The sequence below is a fragment of the Arvicanthis niloticus genome, chromosome 25 (genome assembly GCF_011762505.2).
Source record: "Arvicanthis niloticus isolate mArvNil1 chromosome 25, mArvNil1.pat.X, whole genome shotgun sequence".
Taxonomy (NCBI): domain Eukaryota; kingdom Metazoa; phylum Chordata; class Mammalia; order Rodentia; family Muridae; genus Arvicanthis; species Arvicanthis niloticus.
Genome location: NC_133433.1, coordinates 35,391,614 through 35,408,578, shown reverse-complemented (window position 1 = coordinate 35,408,578; position 16,965 = coordinate 35,391,614). Strand labels below are relative to the sequence as shown.

The 16,965-nt window shown below is 37.4% G+C and overlaps 1 protein-coding gene across 17 annotated transcripts in view; it reads left to right on the top strand.

Annotated features, from left to right (window-relative positions):
- The window catches only part of Cspp1 (centrosome and spindle pole associated protein 1), an 86,075-nt gene that overhangs the window by 16,732 nt on the left and 52,378 nt on the right, over positions 1 to 16,965 (top strand). For 12 of the 17 annotated variants that reach the window (XR_013107353.1, XM_076924382.1, XM_076924375.1 and 9 more), the window contains 5 exons: positions 7,794 to 7,897; positions 8,903 to 8,926; positions 12,709 to 12,789; positions 13,731 to 13,829; positions 14,769 to 15,181. Coding sequence is in view for 16 of the 17 variants with exons in the window: in XM_076924382.1 (XP_076780497.1) it covers positions 7,794 to 7,897; positions 8,903 to 8,926; positions 12,709 to 12,789; positions 13,731 to 13,829; positions 14,769 to 15,181 (721 nt within the window). In the remaining variant the exon portion in view is untranslated. The remainder of the gene's footprint in view (positions 1 to 7,793; positions 7,898 to 8,902; positions 8,927 to 12,708; positions 12,790 to 13,730; positions 13,830 to 14,768; positions 15,182 to 16,965) is intronic. The other 5 variants (XM_076924380.1, XM_076924379.1, XM_076924378.1 and 2 more) reach the window with 1 other exon arrangement.

The window sequence follows — 16,965 nt, the reverse complement described above, 5'->3', positions numbered from 1 at the left end:
AACCCTATACCACCCTGCTTTCACCTGAGTGCAGCATTATGTCTGGTCTATGTGATGGGCTGGGGATTGATTTTAGAGCTTCATGCAGGCAAAGTGAAAATTCTACCAGCTAAGCTACCTTTCTAGTCTGTAGTTTTGCAATTTTTAACTTACCCTGTTATTTTGTGCATTTATAACTGACAATAGGAGTTATTAAAATTTTGATTAAACGTGAAGGGTACAACAGTCACTTTCACGTAAATTGTTTTTTAATTTATTGTTACAATAGTATACAAAGTAATGATTTTTATTATGGAATCTCTATATATGTATATATGTCATTATACTTTGTTTTATTTGCTCTCCTACCCTATTGCCCTTCCCCGTACTCCCTCAACCTCATGCTGAACACATTAAAAAAACAAAACATTGTATTTACTTATGACATGGGGGTGGCAGTCTTGTGGAGGTCAGTTTTCTCAGTTCATCATGTGGAGGTCAGCTGAGGCTCTCAGGTGGGCAGTAGGCACCTTTTCTCCACTGAGACATATCACTGCCCTACCTATGTTTATTATTGTGTGTATGTATGAAATGCCGACATGAGAATCCAGGCACGTGTGAAGATGAGGGGGCAGTATCTAGGAATTTAAATCAGGATGCCAGGCAGTCTGGGCAAGGGTTTTATGTGCTGAACCATCTTATAGGTTCTTGAATAATTTTCAAGTATCTATTGGGTGCTTTCATTACTTCTTTTGAGAATTCTCTTTTCAGTTTATTAGCCCATTTATTGATTGGGTGATTTGCTTGTTTACCAGGTTTCTCTGTGTTGTTCCAGTATCCTAGATATTAATCTTTTGATGTGTGGTTGGCAAAGGTTTTTTTCCTTCTGTAGGCTGTCTCCACTCTGGGGATTGCTTCCTTTCCTGTGCTTTTTAAAAAACCCACTGAGTCCACTTAGTGCTGCTCTATGTGCACGGGCATAGGGCCGTGCAGCCTCTGAAGGGCCACATCCACGAGGAAACTAGTGCACCATCCTCTAGCACCTGTCAGCTGCCAATAGTTCCTCAGCTAGGGTGGATCTCAGTGTGGTCCTCCCCGTCCATGTTGGTGTTTGAATCTTGGTTTTGTGCATGCAGACATAGCCACTGTGAGTTTGCATATGTTGGTGCTGCTGTGTCCAGCAAGTACTGTTTTGCTGCAGTTGTTATCTCTGTGGATAAGGTTGAAGCATACTCCCTGTTTTATCCTCTAACAGGGAAGGTATCAGGGCTTCTGTGGAGGTCCTTAATCCATTTGGAGTTGAAGTTCCTTACAGCAGAACTTTTTCTCTTTCTGATGCCCCACTCTTCAACTTTAATCAGGCTTTCTCTTTGACTGCTTATTAATAATAACCCAAGCACAGGTAACTATCCTCTATTATTTTCTTACTTCTTTCATGATCTGTTGTCTTCTCTTGGCTCGGCATGCTCACTTTTGTTTTTTCTTCTTCTGTTCCCAGTCCCTCCTTGTGCAGAAAACTGTTGATATAGTTGACTTTGAACTGCTTGTCTTTAGAATGTTTTGGTTAGGTGGGCCTGTGCTTGGAACTTACTGTAAGTGCTTCCCGAACTGATGTGAAACTATCCTAAGTGTTGAGTGGCTCACTGTGCCCCAGTCTGTGTAACAATCACCTAGCTGCTGACCACTTACTTTCTCTTGGGAAGCCTAGAAACGTGGTCATTTTGTATAACACCTTTTGATTCTCTGATAGCTTCCTGGGAGAGAGCACTGCTTGTGTGTTGTCACAGCTTTCGTGGCTAAAGGGATGACTGGGTTCTGTGTGACTCCGTTATGGAAGAACTCTTTCTGGCCTGTGCCTGGCGTCTTCTGGATTTTGCTGCATGTGCCTGTTCCTATTGCTGACTTTGATTTTTCATTATTTTTCAAGTACACATTTTTCAAGTACACATTATTACAATAATGTGTACTTGTGACTACAGTGATTTCTGAGTTGATGTGAACTCCACTTGGTCATCATCTTGGGGATTATCTTAGGAGACTATCAGGTCTTTGTTCTTTTTTGGTTCTTTTCTGTTCCTTTACCCCTGAGCAGGGATGCATTCTGTATCTGAAGTCCAGGGTGATTGTAGCTAACATTTCTAGAATTCATCTCTGATTCTTAAATAAAAATGCCACCAATCACCACCTCAGGTTCCAAAATAGACTGTTTTTTTGTGCTCTGAAGTCACAGTTTGTAAATCTGCAAAGCAAAAAAGACTACAGTGTACCAAATAAGGTGAAGTGATTCTTTATAGAGCCTACATGGTTTGGTTATTTTCCTTTAATGTTTTGAGGCACTTATTGTGTTGCTCATGGTCTTGAACTTGTGATTGTCTTGGTCCAAGTACTGGGACCATTGATGTGCTTCACTGTGCTTTGTAAATGTATTTTTATTTTCCTGAAGTAATTGTCTCTGTCTGCTAACCTAGTCTTCCAGGCTAGTCCTGGAAGCTTCTAGCCTTTGTACAATCTAACCTAGGCCTAGACTGTTTTCATCCTCTGATACTTACTCTTGAATAAGCTTACCCTTTCTAGTACTTTCTGAACTCTGAATGACTGGTTCAACTCAGCTGTTCTGGCTCAAACTCCTCTCCAAGCTGACTGATTCAATCTGGCTTCCTTCTCTCTTGGCCTTTCCTGAATTACTCTGCTTGTCCTCTGATTAACTCTGGCAGTCTGTTCTAATCTGGCTCCTTCTCATTCTTTGGCGTCTTCTGCTTTTACCTGTGTCTAGCTTGTTCTGTCTTCAACTTGTCTCTGTAAATCTCTCCTGGTAAAACTGCCTCTTCCTCTCTTTGCCCCTGATCTATATAACTGTCCCAGTAAAACTGCCTCCTCTTCCTCTCTCCCTCTGCACTGCTCTCTTAAGTAGCTTCCCTTTCCTTTCTCTTCTTGTGAGAGTTGGGCAGATCCTACTCTGTCAGATCTTTCTCAGATTCATCACTTTTTCTGCTACTCATTTAGACATCACTTTTAAACATGGCTGCTTCTATTTACAAACTAACTTTACCTTCATTGTTTGGGATTACAGGTGTGTACTAAGGGTGTGTCTGTATTCTAGCCACAGAGATTAAAGGCGTGTGCTAAGGTTGAGCCACACCACAACTAGAAACAGGTGTTTTCAGTAAATAACAGAATCCCCAGGTACACAGTGTGATCACATATCCTGCAACAGTGCTTGGCTGATTTCAACATGGCTGACTGACTTAACAATCAGATTTCAAAATAATTTTATGAAAATTTGGGAAAGATTATCCAAAAGATAAAGCACATGTTTTGTCATTTAAAAAGAATACAAGGAAAGAGGTGGCAGAAGAATTTTATATTTCTCTAAAATTTAGGTTATGGCAAAATGGAGGGAGTGTAAAGCTTCAGATTGACAAAGAGAGGTTATTGATGCCAGCAGTGTTTAGTTATTTCTTGTGGCATACTTACTATTTGGTTTACCTCACTGCAGATGAGCATCTGACTCCTTATCCTGCGTTGTGAGTTCAGTGGGTCATTGCAGTAACACTGCAGCTGAGACTGTGACAGTGCTGTGCTCATATCTTCATAAGCCACCTGCCAGTACAGAGGCTTGTAATTACTTCCTGTAATTTATCTTGGTTGTTTGTCATATAGCACTTTCTCATGGGAGTAAATGCTTTATAGGAATTTGTTTCATATCCTGTTTATTGTGAGTGCTTTCTTACAAGGCGAATTAAAAGAATGGTTGTATGGTTTAGGTTTAATATATTTTTATCTCACAGTTTTTACAGAAGTCTAATACTTCTTGTCTGTTGGTCCTGAAACATAATGTTAACTATCAGTGTCACTGATGCTCATTTGAAATGACATCACTTTAAGTGACCTTAAAATGACACTAATATTTTTCTTGCCCCTAGAATCATCAGGAACAGCAGCCACGTAAGCCTCACTGTATCTTAGCTCAGGGTTAGGGGCCGATATTACTACTTTATAGAGATGAATATTTACGTTGTTTTGTACAGTCAATTTTATTCATTTAAATTTTACTTTTTTATGATCATTGCATGTGTGACCTGTGTGAATGTGGGATGCAGGAACTATAGAAGGCTTGGATGTCAGACAACTTACTGGAGTTGGTTCTTTCCTTCTGTGAGTTCCAGAGATTAAACTCATGTCACCAGGTCCTTTGTTTTTTATGACCCACTTCTAACAATATAAGGTTTTAGTACTAGATAACAAAATAATTAAATGGTATTTTATATTTAAACCGTTTATTAATTTATTGAGACTATGTAACTCCTCCTGACTTACAGCTTGCTATATAGACCAGGCTGGCCACAAACTTAGAAATCCATTGCCTCTGCCTCTTGAATACTGGAATTAAAGAGGGTGTACCACCCTTCCCAGCTTGTAATAGATTTACTAATAATACAGGAAGAATTCTGTATAATTGCTTACTAAGACAGTGTTACAAATAGTATTTGAATTAGCAGTGGAAAGCAAATATACTTTCCTTACTTATTGGATCAGGGCTTTGTGCCTGTTAGACCAGTGCTGTCTCTTACTGAGTTACAGCCTTACACTTCTTTACTTCTGAGATAGGGTCTCATAAAGTGTCCCAGACTGGGCTCTGGTTCATTTTAGTATAGGCAAGCCTTAAACTTACAGTCTTCAGTCTGCTTCAGCTTTGGAGTAGTTGGTTTATAAAGATTAAATGCTCTTAATAAAGTTGACCTTAATAGGGTCAGTAATTTATAAATGGTCATGTTTCAGCTGTTCCTCCAGTTCTTCCAGAGAGGCCTACAGATAGAATTAAAACAGTGAGGATGACTTCCAGGAAGCGGCAGGCTGCCTATTTCCAGGTTGGGAAAGCTGGTCTCACAGGAAGGCCCACCGTTCAGCACTGTTGTCACTCACTCTCCTTGACATCACAGAGCGTCCATTGTGACCATTTACCTTCACAAGACATGACGCTCTGCTTATTAGTTACTGTCCTCTCTGCAGCTGAGCTGCTAAGAATCAGGAGAGGATGACATTCTTAGTCCTCCTGTCTCATTTCTTCTGTTGCTTAGCCATTTATTTATATATTCATTTTCATATGATTTTAAAGACAGGATCTCATGTCCTAGACAGGCCTTGGGCTCCTTGTGTAGATGATAATGAGCTTGAACTTCTGGCCTTCCTGCCTTCATCTCCGCAGTCCTGGCATTACATGTGTGCTGCCACACCTAATTCAGTTGTATATTGGCAAACATTCCATGGGTATAAGTTTTATGTTGGATGTAGTAAAGTTGAGTACTGCATGGGCTTTGTTTTTGTTGATCATATCCTTGATTTGCACACTCCTGTCTGAACGGGAGAGATGGAATGCAGCAGTAGAGAAACTGACTCCTGAGAGTTGTTCTTTGACTTTTGTATATGTATAAGCTTGCATGTGTATGTGCACACACACACACACACACACACACACACACACACAGTGGGAAGCCCTCTTACTATTTTTTTCTTTGGTTTAAATTCTGTATGTAAAAATGTAACACATTTCTTTGGGAGGGAAGAATTTCCTTTCAGGATGATATAAAGTCAAGACATGGGGAATGCTTTAGATTCCTTTTGTACGAGTTGTGGGAACATGTCCTTCTTGTTAAAATCTTAATCACCAAGGAATTAAATAGGCCAGATATTTTTATCAAGAGAAGTTCACAGTGTTATAGTGTAACGTAACATTTAGTGCTTTATAAGACAGTAGGCATGTATTTATACACACATAGCCTTGGCCCTTCTTCCTGAGCTCAGTGATGTAAAACAAAAACAGATGACATGCATATGTCCATAATTCCTTAGGAATAAAATGAAAATGAATATTTCCATGACAAATTATAAATTCAACTATTTTTTCTGTTGTAATAGAGTATAAAAGTGATAATTTTTATTTTATCATTAACTCATATTTTTTAATTTTTCTTTGGGGTTGGGGGACAGGGTCTTATGTGCCTTAGGCTAGCCTCAAAGTCTTTATAGCCAAGGATGATCTTAAATAAATACTCTTGCCTCTACCTCCCAAGTTCTGGATTACAGGTGTGTCATATCACACTGTGTCTTTAAAAATACAGTGCTAAGTATGAAACCCAGGGCTTTGTGTGTGTTGGGCAAATACTGACCAATTGAGCTGCATCTCTAGCCTTAGAAGCCTTTTTTCATTTTTCCTGAAGATTTAGCAGTTATGTCTGCTTGTTTATTTAGTGCGTATGCATATACAATAGTGCCCGTTTGGAGGCCAGAGGACAGCTTGTGGGAGGGAGACAGTCTTCTCCTTCCACTGTATGGGTCTGGGGAATTAAATTCAGGTTGTCAGGTTTGGTGGCAAGTACGTTTACTTGCTCAGTCAATCTCACTGGCCCAGATAGGATGGATTTTAAATGTAATTGTATAGTTATTACTGTTGTCATTTATCCTAATACAATTTAAGATGTGAATTCTCTATAAGAATTGAAATAAAAAAACTGACATGGATTTACAGTTCCTATGAAAAGCTTGTGTGAGTGGATAGCAGTAATGGTCGTACAGCATTGAGATTATGCATATGTAGTACCACTGAACTGCATGTTTCAAGGAGTTAAAGATATTTAAAATGACAGATTTCAAGCCAGCATGGTGGTGCATACCTAAAGAAACAGTTAGGTGGAGGGAAGAGGGTTGAGTTCAAGCCAGTCCTTTGCTACAGAGTGACCTAATGCCAGCCAGGCTCTGTGGGACCCCATCTTAAAAAGGAAAAGTGATAAATTAAAACTGCAAATTTTATTTTACTTTTTGCATTTTTGATACGGGGTCTCACTCTGTAGCTCTGGCTGTTCTAGAACTTACTTTGTAGACCATGCTGGCCTCAAACTTACAGAAACCTGGTTGCCTCTACTTACCAATGCTGGAATTAAAGACATGCTTCACCATGCCTGGTTTTTTTTTGTTTGTTTTTGTACATGTCAAATTTTATATTCTGTATATTTTGTCATATATAAAAGCTAACCATTAAATGAAGTCAAAATTGATGGATGAGGTTTTCGGGACTGTCATCCTAAGTAACTCCTGACCTTAATAAGCATTTGTAAGAGTATTCTTGATTGCTAAAAATGGCACATTATTATTCTTAGCTGACTGAAAAAAAACAAATAGAAAAAAAGTATTTGTTTTTGTAGAAATTAAACTAAAATTAAATGAAGCAAATTAATTAAATTTCTTGCTTCAGTTTCACTGTCTTCAGGAAGACAAGATAGCTGGGCTGGTGATGTAGCTGAGTTGGTAGAGCGCTTGCCTAGAATGCATAACTGCCCATGTTCAGTGCCCTCAGCACCATTTACACTGCATCATCTTAGCACTTGGGAGATGGAGGGAGGAGAATCAGAAGTTCAAGGCTAGCTTGGGCTACATGAGGTCCAGTTCAGTCTCAAAGCAACAGCAACAACAATAAAAGAAAATGAAAAAACAAGAAGCTAAATGATAATTTAAACAGGAGAAAATAATATACACTTGTACACATTCTTACATGTACAATAACCTAACGTTATTTTAATATAGGTACATAAAAATGTCTCTGAAGGAGACATAAGAAATAGAATGTTTTGGGCAGAGAAACAGGACGGCTTGGGTTCACAAGTAGGCATAATATTCACCACTACCTCTGTGTATCATCCACCAAAGCATTCAAAATATGAAACCCGGTTTCAGTCTTTATATGCTTTATTATAGGAGGGAGAACTTCCTTGACATTGATTTGAAACGGAATCTGCGACTTAAGCTTTTCTCTTTTTTAGGAATTGATTATGGCTTAAGTTTACCACTTGGAGAAGATTATGAACAGAAGAAACATAAATTAAAAGAAGAATTGAGGCAAGATTATAGACGTTATCTTACTCAGGTAAGTTGTTCTGTTAATGAGTTGTATTTTGTCTATTTGAATTTATTTATTTCTAAAATTTACTTTTGGGAAGTGTTGATCATGGGTGATATCTGGCTAACTAGTGAAAAATAATTAATTCTTGGTGGAAAAATGTAAAAACACGTGTTGTGGAATAGTCAACTCTTCTTGGAGCAACAAGGCCCTGGGTTTAGTCTGTAGCACAGGAGGGTGTTTTACTAGGGAAATGGATTTTAATATTAAAGGAGATTAACCAGTGTTAAACAGTGGTTGTTTCTGTAAAGCTACCTTTGTCTAAAGAAGCATATCCACTATTCCTCACAGTGTATTAACATGACCTGAAGAGTTTTAGATAGTAATTATTTTTTTCTTTTGATAAGTGTATAGATTTTTTGTTAGCAGTTTTATTAACTACTATGTTCAGTCATGTTTTTTCATCATTGTGACAAAGTATCTGAGAAAAACAGTGTGAGAGAAAAGATTTTCGAGGTACAGTCCAGGGTCAGCTGTGGGCCTATGGCAGGAGCATGCTGCAGAACAAAGTAATATCATGGCAGGCAGCAAGGCTATGGAGATAAGAAACAGTTTCCCAGTGATGTGTTCCCTTGCTCCAGCGAGGCTGTACTGACCAGTTTCCAACACCTTCCAAAGTATTGCCACCAGCTGGAGGCCAGCCTTTGGCAGGAGCCTTTTGAGACATGTCATATTCAGATTTTAACAGCACTAACAGCTTTGCCTTACGATTTAATGTTGTATTTAGGAGAACCCTTTTGCAATTATCAAATTATCTAATAATTATAGGCTTATCATGAGTCTTACAATGTAGTTTCCTTTATAAGTTACAAAAGTACTTTAAACAATCATGATTCTGGTCATCCACAATACTCTTGGATTTTCTATTGCTTTATAAATACTTGCTTCAAATTGTCCTTAACTGACTTGTAATTGGAAAGAACAGACTTTACTGAATACATGTTATCAATGGTTTGTTTCTCTTGACTTTAGGGCATTACACAAGCAAAAAGAAAGGTAGGGTTGCCTGCATAATGTTCTCTTTTAGTTTGTCTTTAAAAAGGTATAATAGTTTATAATCATTTGCACTTATGTGATTCAAATCACGTAGAAAAATGGCTTCTTTTGTGTTTTGAGGCTTTTGAGTGGCACCTTTGTATGTCTGTGTTTGCCAAGATGACAGTCCTCACATTACAGTTGTCTGCTGATGCGGTCACGGCTTTGATTCCCGCTTTGCATTTGTTTTCATTGCTTTCTTTATAAATGTCCTAGAACTGTTGTGTGCTTGCTTTTTGCTTGTCAATTTTTGTTTCACAATTTATATTGGCGATAATATAAATAAATAGTCAAGATACTTTAAAATGTTTTGAACTATGCATTATCATGATTTGGATTACTTGATACTTTTGTACCAAGTCAAGCTGATCACATTTTTTAATTTACGTGGGAAAACAGCACCAGTTAATAGTTTTACAAGCTATTTAAAAATAATTTCATCCATTTGATCACTCAACAATGTTTAAAAGCCACAAGTAGTTAAATATAGTGTGGATCATGTCTTCAAGGGGTTTAGGATTTAGCTGTGGATATATGTCATCAAGAGCAGAAGATGTTAACTATAGCAAGATGTCCTCATAAAGCATTACAGAATAGGTAGAATTTGAATATTCAAAAGGAAAAATAGAAAAAGCTTTTTAAATGGAGAATATAGACTGAAGAAGTTGTGGACTGTAGGCTCTGGTTCATTTGAATGAGACATTTACCAGCCTGACTAGCTGGGCGGCAGCCTTTTCATAGAGGATGGAGAAATGGTCATGTAGACAGAGAGGGCTGTGATGTTGAAAGGCCGTCCATGTGATGAGCTGTGGGCAGTGTTCATGAGGGGGTAACTGCTTTAGAACAGCTACTTGTACTTGCTAGAGACTCATTAACGCAAACAAACTCTACATCTTAACTGAACTTGTACTAATTTCTAGTCTGTTGTTTATGATGCTTTCCACAATGATCCTACGGCTAACTGACTAAATATTCGTCTCCTTATTAACTTTTGAATAAAAATTCTAATTCCTTAGCGTGCCACACCTTTTCTGCTCTAGCTTGACTTCCTAGGCCTGTACCTCACACCTTCCCTGCTCTGCCAAGCTCTTATTCATCCCTATATGATTAGAAAGAGAAGGATGGGGGCTGGGCATGTGTCGTAACAACATGGTTTCAGCTGTGAGACTTGGCTCCAGAAGGTGGACAGTGCTGAAAGGTGGAAGAATGAAAGTTAGATGCAGGATTATGCGGAGTGTGATGTATCAGGCAACAGCAAGCCAGAAAGGCTAGCCAAAGGTGGACCATGGCTAGTCAACTTTTCTCAAAAACTGCTGGCATTCCCAATATCAGTTAAAAAGCAATTTGGGGGGCTAGAGATGTAGCAGTGTGGTACAGTACTTGCCTTGCATGCATAAGGCCCGAGGATGTAGCCCCGATACCACAAAAAAGGAACATTGTAAAAACCAATAAAAACAAAAGAAGTGGGCGGGGGAAGGAAGGAAAGAAAGAAAAGAAAGAAAGAAGAAAGAAAGAAAAACACAGGGCTGGAGAGATGGCTCAGCGGTTAAGAGCACTTATTGCTCTTCCAGAGGTCCTGAGTTCAATTCCCAGCAACCACATGGTGGCTTACAACCATCTGCAGTGAGGTCTGATGCCCTCTTCTGGTGTGTCTGAAAAGAGCAATGGTGTACTCTCATATACATTAAAAAAAAAAAAAAAAAAACAACTTAGAGAGAAAAAAAAAGAAAGAAAGAAAAACAAAACACTGGGCGTGGATGTACACACTTGTAAGCTTAGCACTAGAAAAACAGAGGCAGGAGGATTTCAGTAGGTTTGAGTTCAGCCTGAAGTACAGAAAAAAACTTTCTCAAAAACAAAACACTGAACCTGCAGTGGTGGTGCACACCTTTAATCTCAGCACTCAGGAGGCAGAGGGAGTATGAGGCCATCCTGGAATACAGAGCAAATTCCAGGACAGCAAGGACTACGCAGAGAAACCCTGTCTAACAAACAAGCAAGCAAGCAAACAAAACAATGCAAGAGATCAATTTAACCATTGGTAGGAACAACCACTAAAGAACAAATACCGTGTTTTTTCCTAGTTTTTAGAATAAAGGATGCTTGGTGTTCTTATTGAGCAGATGGAATGAAGAGTTTTTTAAATAGTAAATTAATTTCATTTGTTCATAGCTCTTTATTGAATCTTAAACTTTCTATCTGGATGTTTACTTGGAGTTTTCACTTTGAAATAGTACTTATCTGTTGCGTGTTAAAAACATAGACCAGGTCCAAATAGGACCCGATGAGCACCATTTTCCTTTACTAGAGAAGCTCACACTTTCCGTATGTTGCTCTTATTTATTTAGTAACCTTATTTGATTATAGCAGTTATGACCTGATGGTTCCCAAACGTATGGAAGAGTTATAGTATTACTGAATTCAGGTTAAGTCAGACATGGTGGCACATTAATCTGGGTAGAGGCAGGGCTCAGGAGGCCAGGAAAGCAGAGGGCAGGGGGAAGGGGGACGGGGACAGGTAGCAGGGGCAGGGGTTTTCCTTAAAATGATTAGGTGTGTAGTGTACTTGGGCATGGTGGTGAGCAGAATTAGGATCCAATCAGTTCTTGTTAGTTTCTTTTAACAGAGAAGCTTATTAGAGTCCCATACTAACTTTCAAATTAGTTTTTGTAAGTTTAGATTTATTGGGACTTCATTAGGGGCTTGATTTATTATATATAGTCCATTTGCTTTCCGTAGCAGGCAATCTGTTATCAAACACCCCATGCTTTTAATATAGTGGTACTTAGGCAGATAGTGCAGTATATTGCTGTTACTTGTTTTGTTACTGAAGGATTAGAGGGAACATAGCTTATTATTATTTTCTTGACATTTAAACTAGTAACAGGAAAGCATTAAATGGTCAGGAATTGTTTAATAATCTCATGCATGCAGGAAATTAGATAGGCCAACACATACTGATTTAGCTTCTATGATATAGTATTATAGATATTGCTCAATTTAGAGGTGAAGAAACCAGAGCAAAGAAGCTAAGTAACTTATTTAGCATTTTTGACTAAGTAGCCAAAAGATTTTTTCATTTGCTTTATTTAAAAGCTTTATTTAAAGTATTCAAAGAGACTTTATATTTTGTATCCTCTGTGATCCCTACCCTAACTTTGTGTGTAGGACAGGTGCCATCCTTACTTTATGAAAGATGTGTGTCAGAGAGATTAAGTGACTTGCTCAGTGCCGGGTGACTCGAGTGGATGTGAGTTGTAGAAGCTGGAGTTCTAGTCTTTGGACGCTCAGGCTGATACTCACTCAGTATTGTTCTCTAAGGAGTGCTTAGTGGGCATGAATGCATACACAGCAACAGTGTTCCAAGTTTAGTTTTAGGATTCTGTGCATATATTTATTTAGATAACTATAACAAACGTCAAAACTTATTCTTGGTGAAGAAGTTAAAAGAATGAAGAATACGTACTTAGAGGAAGTCAACTCTTTACATGATTTAATCACCTTGATTCAGGAGATGTGTGTGTGCTGCAAATCTAAGTTAAAGCTTGAATCTCTTTTTCAGGAGTTGATTTGAAAACAGTTGGGTTTCGTAGTCATTTTTCTGTGCTTTTTAGACTGGACTCTGAATTCATCTCCATTTCATCCTGCTGTGCATTATGGAGTGGGTTAGAATGGGGAATGTAAAGTTTTGAGACCTAGAAAATCAATTAGCTAATGTATATTTTTAATGTGCATATATACAGAAAAATTTCCTATCTACTGGTGAAACAGACCCATCTACTCTGGGAGTCTCTCTTCCTATTGATGAGCGGTTATCTGCCAAGGTAGGTGGATAGGAGTAAGAGTTTCCTGAGGCTACAAGATCATAAGGGAAAATACTTTTAATTACATCATTTCTCCCTACTTTTAATCTTTTAAAAAGTCTATGGAATTTCTAGCTGAGTCATTTGAAAACTTATTTTAAACATTAATGATAGTGACATTAGTGAAAGAGTTCTTTAATGTGATGATTCTTTTCTGGTTCTATTTACTTAATATTCAGTTTATTATTTTAACATTGATACCTGAGTCACAAAGTCTGTGTGATAGCAGTTGTCAGTGACATGGGTGAATGTGAAAGGTAGTATTGCTGGGCCAACTGTGTTTCTATCACTCCACTGATACAAACTGATTGTCTAAGAGATGATAGCAACATTAAAGTCTGTAAGACACATGGACCGTTATTAAGTTTCAAAAAGCAGACCTTACTTGTACTCTTTTAGATTGTGTTATTTCAGTGACATTGAACATATTAGGATTTAAGAAAATATCATAACGCAATATATTTGAACAGAACAGTTCTATTACAGTATTTTAATTTATGTGTATAATTTTTTATCATTTTGCTATTAATAGCCCTTTAACTTGGGGAATAAAATAGTACTGAGTATTTTGGTGGCCTGGGGATTACAGGAGGGATATGACACTGAGAAACACTAGGAAGAAAAGAATCAAGATGGTTTATAACCTGAGTAGTTCCAGTCTGTTAGTGACTTCGTGTGTTGCTGAATGAAACATCATATATTCATGTATATTTGCCTGTGGCAGCAGAGACTTAGAGAGCTACAGTGTGGGTTAGTTTCCCGTCTCTGCCTTTCAGTGACTCCTTATCCTTAAGGTCAGTAGGGAAGCGAAGAGTTCTGATGGGTGTGATTCTGCTTCCGGAGAAAGGCTCCCCTCCTCCCTGAAGTTGAAGTTAACATTGCCTTTCAATTTTTTTGTAAAGGAAAGGTTGAAACTTGAACGCAACCGAGAATACAATCAATATCTCCGGGGTAAGGAAGAATCCACAGAAAAAGTCAGACAGGTAGAAAAGAATATTGAGGTATGTTTTACTTTTATACAGTGATTTTTAATATCACCTGCATGAGTTTGCTCCACCCTCCTTGACTTTATTTTTATTGTAAGTGGTTTTTAAATTTTGACAGTTTCTAGGCTACTTTTTTCACGTAATAGGATAACTGAAAGATGGAGTTCTTTTTAAAATTTTATCTTTTTAAATCTTTTAAAAAATATATCATTTCTTTCTCCTGTCTCTGCCCTTTAACTCTTTCCATGTTTCTCCCTATTCCCTTCCAAATATATAGCCCCCTTTTCTTTAATTGTTACACAGACACACACAGACACACACAGACACAGACACAGACACAGACACAGACACAGACAGACACAGACACAGACACAGACACAGACACACACACACACACACACACACACACGCACACACACGCACGCACGCACGCATGCACGTGATGCATAAATATAGAAATATAAACCTGTGGAGTGCATTTAACATTGCTTTTATATATATGATTTAAGGACTGACCACTTGGTGCTGATATCCAGTTAGGGGTTCATTCTTGTGGAAGAGTCTTTCCTCTCTTGTCATTAGTAGTCTGTACACCGGTCCGGCCTCTTAACTGTACACCTGTCTCAGCCTTGATTGAAGGCGTGTGTCACTGTACTTGACTGACATAACATCACTTAACACACATACATGTTTTATCTATCTATCTATCTATCTATCTATCTATCTATCTATCTATCTATCTAATTTTAGATAAATACAAATTAATGATTCCCTATGGCTTTTTTTAAAGATTCATTTTTCTCTTTCTTTAACGGCTTTTTGATTAAATATCAAAGTTGATATATATACTAATGTATTTTAAGGATAGTTATTAGACTTCTATGTAATAAAGACTTTAATTAAATCTTATTTGATAATGTCTCATTAAGCTGTGTTTCTTTTTTGATTCAACAGCCTAAGACTCAAAGAAATAAAAACCCTGCTAGTGAAGGTAAATCAGGTCAACCTTCACAAACAGAGACTTCATACACACATTTGGAGAGACCTTCATACGAAGAGCTTCTTAGCCAGAGACGGCGAGAGGAGGACCGATGCCGACAGCGAGATGATGAGATTGAATTAAGGAACAGAAGACTGCTTAAACAGACAAATGAAGAAATAGGCATTTCTGGTGCAAAACATCAAAGCTTTTCCAGCAAGACTGGTGTTCCAGAGAGAAGAGCTCGCAGGTTTAATGAGGAACGTATAGTTGACAGACAATATTGTAGAGCTGACCGAGATCCTGACGTAAGTGAAGACATGGACGAGAGGTTTAGATTTGAAAGTGATTTTGATAGAAGACTTTTGAGAGTATATACAAACGACAGGTATTTACATCTTCATTTTTATCTCTTTATTTACTTAATATTGCTGTTAGTTTTATAGTTACATTGGGAAAAGCAGTTTTATTTGATTTACCATACTTAATTTAGTTATACTGTCTGTTTTGTGAAACACCGTTATTTTATGTGTCGTTGAAGGAGATAAAGAAAACACTCAAAATGAGGACCCTAGGTAAAGCTAGAAAGTAGAAAGTGCACACCCTTAATCTAAAAGTGAATGGAAACCTTCCTGTAGAGGGGATTTCTTGTCTCAGCCCTAACCAAGTAGGAGAGTAAAAAAGAACCAAAATCTTGCATGTGAATTTGAATTCTAAAGCAGCAATGGATTCAGATTCACAGTCTAGATTCCTTTGCTAAGTGGCTTCCAAAGAAATCCCAAGGTAAGAACTTGTTTTGGATCAGAGCTTCCCAGATGACTGACAGGGATAAAGCCCACTTGTCTGTGCAGTAAGTTAAAGCTAGGTATCCCAATTTTAGATGGTAAAATGTATAGAAAAAGGGACATTGTGACACAGATGAAATGCAGTTTGTGCCTTAACTGTTTGTACATACTAAGTGTCTTTATTGATGTATTTTAAATGGACTTTTATGTAATTAACTTTTTACAGTCAGATTTTCCAGTGTTTTTCAGTTCCTTTAACTATTGATTTTGTGATGTTGTTTGGAACTTCTTAACTATAGGTTGTTTTCATTTACCATATTATGTAACTTGGCATATACTTTCCTAACTATTAGCTATAGAAACACTACAGAGCCTACATTTGTCATTTGAAGGATTGACTTGTAAATTTTGCGACCTGTTTTGTTTAATAGTCCGAATATTTAATTTTTTTAGCATTTTAGAAAATATTATCAGGAATTAATGCTGTATTGCCAGTATTTTGATTACTAAAGACAATACAAAGCTAACATTTGTCTTTACTCCGTATCTTAGTTTAGATAACTTGAATTCAAATTTAATATCAAGAATTAGAAATGTGGATTGTGTACTATAGTTTCTTTAAGCTGAATCTAATTGTTTGTACTTTAGAAAATGCTCCAAGTCCTTTAATATCTAATATTTAAAGTTTATTGAAGATCTCTCAGTTCTCAGTTTTGGAATGACAGGTACTCCTGGAGTCTTGATGGTGTCTTCTCTTGACCTGAGAACTTTGTAGAACTTTTAAATGAAGACATAGCTTTACGTTTGGAATTTTATGAGACTTATGACAATTGATGCCTTGCTTTTCACATTGGAAACAAATCAATTAGTTGTATTCTAATCATTTGAGGACAATCTCATACAATTACCTCATACAATTAATCTCATACAATTACCTCATAGTGGACTGACCTTTCTCTATCAACTTTCTTAAATTGTATTGAGATTACTTAAGGTTGAGTTCTTACTTGTGATCTCAATCCTGAACACTATTTCTTGAAACTCGAAGGCTACATTTTGTTAATGTATCAGCTACCATATCTCCATATGTTTGGCTGTTTCTCATGTTTCTTGATAATACAGGTTATATATATACCCCTTCTCATTGAAAAAAAGATAGGGCAGTGAAAGTTCTCCAAGAAGTGATTTTTTTTTTAACCCCCCCTAGAGTCATACCATGAATTGGTCAGTGTTCTTAAATAATTAACAAAGTGGTTCTAACTGTGACTAACGATTTGTATTCTGTGTGTTTGTGTATATTGTTTATGTGTATAAACTAATGAGTAAAATTGATGTTTAGGAGCTTTCTGAAGTTGAATGTAAATAGGTTTTTTTAATGATATTTTGA